This window comes from Cebus imitator, unplaced genomic scaffold (assembly GCF_001604975.1).
Source record: "Cebus imitator isolate Cc_AM_T3 unplaced genomic scaffold, Cebus_imitator-1.0 Scaffold121, whole genome shotgun sequence".
Classification (NCBI taxonomy): domain Eukaryota; kingdom Metazoa; phylum Chordata; class Mammalia; order Primates; family Cebidae; genus Cebus; species Cebus imitator.
Window position 1 is genome coordinate 902394 of NW_016107436.1, and position 5417 is coordinate 907810.

Sequence of the window (5417 nt, forward strand, 5' to 3'; positions counted from 1 at the left end):
GGGCATGGTGGTGCGTGCCTGTAATCCCAGCTGCTGGGGAGGCTGAGGCAGGAGAATTGCCTGAACCCAGGAGGCAGAGGTTGCAGTGAGCCAAGATCGCGCCATTGCACTCCAGCCTGGGTAACATGAGTGAAACTCCGTCTCAAAAAAAAAAGAAAAGAAAAAAGAAAGGGCTTGGAAAGATCAGGGTAATCATTTAATCCATTTTTTTGATAGCATAGTTAATGCTACCAGCAATAATGGGGCTTGGAATTAATAAAACAATAATTCAGACCTATTTAGTATTAAGAAAGAGAATTATTTTTTATGTCTTCCCTCCCCTAAGTTTGGATTAATATGCAAATCCAACAGTAACCAGTAGAGTCCACACAAAGAGGTGGGGCTGGAGAATAAAGCCGCACTTGACCTCAGAGCTCCCAGTCTCTTGAGGACCTGCATTCTGCTTGGCTCTGCCTCTCTTGAAGCTGTGGGCTTTCATCATCTGAGCTGAGGACAAGAGCGGGCCCTGAGAGGTGACCTGTAATCACCAATGTTAAACAAAGAAAATCACTCTGTCTTCTTCATCCTTTATTCTTTTTTCTCTGCCTTCTCAAAATTATGTTTTGTTTTTTTTTTCTGACCATGTTTACCTCATTTGTTTCGTCAGTGACCCTGGTGGCTCTCAGTTCTGCCAGTAGTTCTGAATAATATAGGTTTGTCTCAGCAGCCCCTTTTTTGCTCCTTATGCTTCCATGTGCTGCTAACTGCTGGGAAGAAAGCAGCTATTCCTGTTGTGAAGCAGCCCTGCCTCCTGTTCTCTCCAGGGCATATGCACTAAAGTGTCTTTATCATGTGTTCTAGGGGGCTGAGTTTTTGAACATTCTGTGTGGGAAGACATTTTATTGGTGGGTGAGGATTTATAACAAACTTTCCCTATATAGGGAAAATGAGAAGTTGTTTTTCTCATTGGATACAAGAGGCCTTTTACCACCCCTGACGCATTGGTTCTAATTTAGGCCAGGTCCTTAGTAACAGAAAGTCATGCTTGTTTGGTGGTGACTCATGTCAAACGGGGATGTCATTTTCGTATAGTAGGATCAAGAGCTTTAAGTACAGTGATAGCTACTGCAGTGAGATTCCAGGCTGTTCGTTCTTTATGCAGTGTTCCAAAAGCAAAGGCCCCTAAAAATATTGGTAGGGAGGATATTTTTTAAAAGTACAAGCATCTTAGTACTCCAGGGAACGTAAGCTGTCTCTTGGCTCCTTAGCTTAATTTCCAGAGATTAGAGCACTTGTTGTGTACCAGTCAGATGTTTTATATATCATTTGGTACAGCCAGGATTGTCCGACTGAACAAATAGGATGTCAGTAATGAAATGGAGAGCAGAATATAGATATTTTTACTCTGAGGATTTGTATAGGGGATTTGGTGTTTTGACTGGGAGGAAAAAGAATTTCCATTCTGTTTTATGTACTAATCAGTTACCTGCCCTTGGGCAAGTCACATAACCTGCCATAGTTTTCTTATTGGTATTTAAAGTGGAATTAAGCTTTGCACAGTGGCAGTATCGTAGCCAATGAGGTTTATCCGAGGCACAATTATTGCTAATCGAAAACTTTCCCAATACCCCGTCGTGACAACTTGCAACACAGTCAGCACTGGCAATTTTTGACAGTCTCTACGGAGACTGATTAAAGTGGAATTAATAATCATCCCCGCCTTGCATATCACAGATCAGGTGGACTTACATGTGTATATACACATAAGTAAATATATGTATGTAAAAATGCATTGAGACATATGAATTATTGTGTATTTGTGAAATTCCATTATCAGTAGCGTAGCTCCCAGCTGAAGAGCTTACATTAATTATAAATTGCTTCTCAATAAGAATGTAGTATCTATTTCTTTTCACTGAATGTGGTTTTATTTAAACTATTTTCAGAGCTTAAGATGTGGGACCACAGGAGTGGTGACTTTCATCAGAGGCAACATGCTACACGTGGCCTGGGTGGGTGATTCCCAGGTTATGCTTGTGAGAAAGGGCCAAGCTGTCGAACTAATGAAGCCACACAAACCTGACAGAGAGGTAAGTATGGTCTGTTTTAATAGAGCCCATGCTCTAGTTATTAGATTTTCTAGTTATTGATTAGGATTGACCTAATCTTTTTTTTTGAGATGGAGTTTTGCTCTTGTTGCCCATGCTGGAGTGCAATGGTGCAATCTCAGCTCACTGCACCCTCCGCCTCCCAGGTTCAAGCGATTATCTTGCCTCACCCTCCCTAGTAGCTGGGATTACAGGCACACACCACCATGCCCAGGTAATTTTTGTATTTTTAGTAGAGACATGGTTTCACCATGTTGGCCAGGCTGGTCTTGAACTTCTGACCTCAGGTGATCCACCCGCCTTGGCCTCCCAAAGTGCTGGGATTATAGGCGTGAGCTACCACACCCAGCCAGGATTCACTTAATAATTATTATTATTTCTTGAGATGAAGTCTCACTGTGCCACCCAAGCTGGAGTACAGTGGTGCAATCTTGGCTCACTGTAACCTCCAACTCCCTGGTTCAAGTGATTCTCCTGCCTCAACTTCCTGAGTAGCTGGGATTACAGGCATCCGCCATTATGCCCAGCTAATTTTTTCTATTTTTAGTAGAGATGGGGTTTCACCATGTTGGCCAGGCTAGTCTCGAGCTCCAGACCTTGTGATTTACCTGCCATGGCCTCCCAAAGTGATGAGATTCCAGCTGTGAACCACTGCGCCTGGCCACTTAATATTACAATTATTGCTACAATTATTATAATTATTGCTATCAGCAGCTGTACCCACCCTCCAATGGAGAAACAAGGAGAACCTTTTCATAAGCAGATAAGTATTATATTTGTTGTTTACTGTTAAAGTAGATGAATAAATCCTGAATCCGGTTATTTGCTTCTTTTTATTGCATTGCTGTTTAGGACGAAAAGCAACGAATTGAGGCCCTTGGAGGTTGCGTAGTCTGGTTTGGTGCCTGGAGGGTGAATGGAAGTCTGTCGGTCTCCAGAGCTATTGGTAGGAAAAATAATTTTTTGTTTCTCCAAACTGTCCTCTTCTAGCTCATTGTCCTGTATTAACTCTGATGCAGGAAACCTGAGATGATAATTTATATTACCAGAGTGCTTATTATTATTCTTTAAAATAATAATTGGATAGGCCGGGCGTGGTGGCTCAAGCCTGTAATCCCAGCACTTTGGGAGGCTGAGGCGGGTGGATCACAAGGTCAAGAGATCGCGACCATCCCGGTCAACATGGTGAAACCCCGTCTCTACTAAAAATACAAAACATTAGCTGGGCATGGTGGTGCGTGTCTGTAGTCCCAGCTACTCAGGATGCTGAGGCAGGAGAATTGCCAGAACCCAGGAGGCAGAGGTTGCGGTGAGCTGAGATCGCGCCATTGCACTCCAGCCTGGGTAACAACAACGAAACTCCGTCTCAAAAAATAATAATAATAATAATAATGATAATAATTGGATAATGCCTGTTTTGAATTAATTAAACCTGTATATTTATATACTTAAATTCCATTACTGAAAGAGAACCATATCAAGAAATGCAGAATTTACTTTCTATGCTTTTTAAATTTTATTTTATGGAAGCCTTTAATCATCAGTACACAAATCTGCCTTAAACCACACCAGGCACAGTGGCTCACATCTGTAATCCCAGCACTTTGGGAGGCCGAAGCAGGCAGACCGCTTGAGCCCAGGAGTTCAAGCCTGGGCAACACAGTAAGACTCCGTCTCTTTAAAAAAAAATTATATATCTGGGCATAGTGGCTCATGCCTGTAGTCCTAGTACATGGAAGGCTGAGGCAGAAGGATTGCTTGAGTCCAGGAGTTTGAGGCTGCAATGAGCCAAGATTGTGCCACTGCACTCCAGCCTGGGCTAAGGGAGTGAGATCCTGTCTCAAAACAAAAACAAAATATCACAGTTTTCCTCATTTCATTGCATTTTGGATCAAATCAGTATTTTCCAGAGAATGAAAGCCTTTCACCATATTTTATCCACATTTATTTTGTTTATGCCTTTAAGTTATTTCAATGACAGGCTGGGCATGGTGGCTCACGCCTGTAATCCCAGCACTTTGGGAGCTGAGGTGAGTGGATCATGAGGTCAGATCAAGACCATCCTGCCAACATGTTGAAATCCCCATCTCTACTAAAAATACAAAAAATGAGCCAGGTGTGTTAGCACACACCTGTAGTCCCAGCTACTTGGGAGCGTGAGGCAGGAAAATCGCTTGAACCCAGGCGGAGGGTGCAGTCAGCAGAGATTGCATCACCGTACTCCAGCCTGGGTAAAGGAGTGAGAGACTCCATCTCAAAAAAAAAAATTATTTCAATGAATTTTAAAATGACATAAATCACAGAATAATAGGAAAAACATTGTGGTTTGTAGATTAAAACGACTTTCTGTATGTGGTACAGTAATTTGTAAGATAACCCTGGGGTTTCAAAGAACCCTATATCCCTGGGACTTAAATTTTTCAAAAGAAGGGGAAAGTCAAACTCAGTCTAACACCTAGAGATTAAACAGCTAAGTTGGGTGGACAAAAATGCAAGGGTATAAGTTCAAAGAATTAAGCTATTTCTGCCTTTGTCTCACTTTGGGCCCTGGGTTTATTAATTTAGGCTTCATGGCTTCACTTCCTGTTTTTAAAAAAAGAATAAATCAATATGTGTACTATATGGGTGATATGTACATTGCATGTATACTGCAGTTTTTTATCTGCTTCCCTAATGAAATGAAGTAATTAGACATGGGGATAACATGGATAAATGGAATTCACATCTAGTCTCAAAATTTAGTTAATCATTAACAAAAAATTCCAGAACATGAAGAAAATCTTAAAGGATTGTGCTTTCACCACTGATTTGAGTTCCTCCCACTCTTTGGGAAGTTGCTGGCAAGCTGTGAAGTGGCCCAAATATGAGCAGAAAGCTGAAAGGGAAATAGAGAGCTAGAAGTCTACAAATACCTCCTGAAAAATTGAAAGTTGGCTTTACCTTAGACTGGAGGGAGTTATTAGGAACTCTAGAATAAGGCCAAAAAGGGGAAATTGCTCATTTCTAAAATATACCCTTATATAGAATTATTATTTTTGGTAGGGAAAATTCTTTATTATGCGCATTGTAGGAGGTTTAGCAGGACTGTCTAACACCCATTAAATGCTATCATTGAACGAGGGGACCATACTATCTGTGGAACTAATTTACATTAATGATCATTATATGAGTGCTTGAGTGGCCGGTGAATTCGGTTGACAACTCAAACCAAACACCTATTTCTCCTCATTTGACCTGTCTTTGTCAGAGGATTGAGGATCTTTTTTTCTTTTTTTCCTGAGATGGAGTTTTGCTCTTGTTGCCCAGGCTGGAGTCCAATGGCACGATCTC

At 41.4% G+C, this 5417-nt stretch overlaps 1 protein-coding gene and 1 non-coding gene across 2 annotated transcripts in view; both read left to right on the top strand.

Annotated features, from left to right (window-relative positions):
• Window positions 1–5417, top strand: part of PPM1E (protein phosphatase, Mg2+/Mn2+ dependent 1E) — a 266871-nt gene that overhangs the window by 250592 nt on the left and 10862 nt on the right. Inside the window, exons 6-7 of the mRNA XM_017539718.2 lie at window positions 1926–2069; window positions 2940–3033. Of these exons, the coding sequence (XP_017395207.1) occupies window positions 1926–2069; window positions 2940–3033 (238 nt within the window). The remainder of the gene's footprint in view (window positions 1–1925; window positions 2070–2939; window positions 3034–5417) is intronic.
• LOC119472865 lies at window positions 1528–1667 on the top strand. The gene has a single exon (XR_005202047.1). It is a non-coding gene; the product is annotated as a U4 spliceosomal RNA (small nuclear RNA).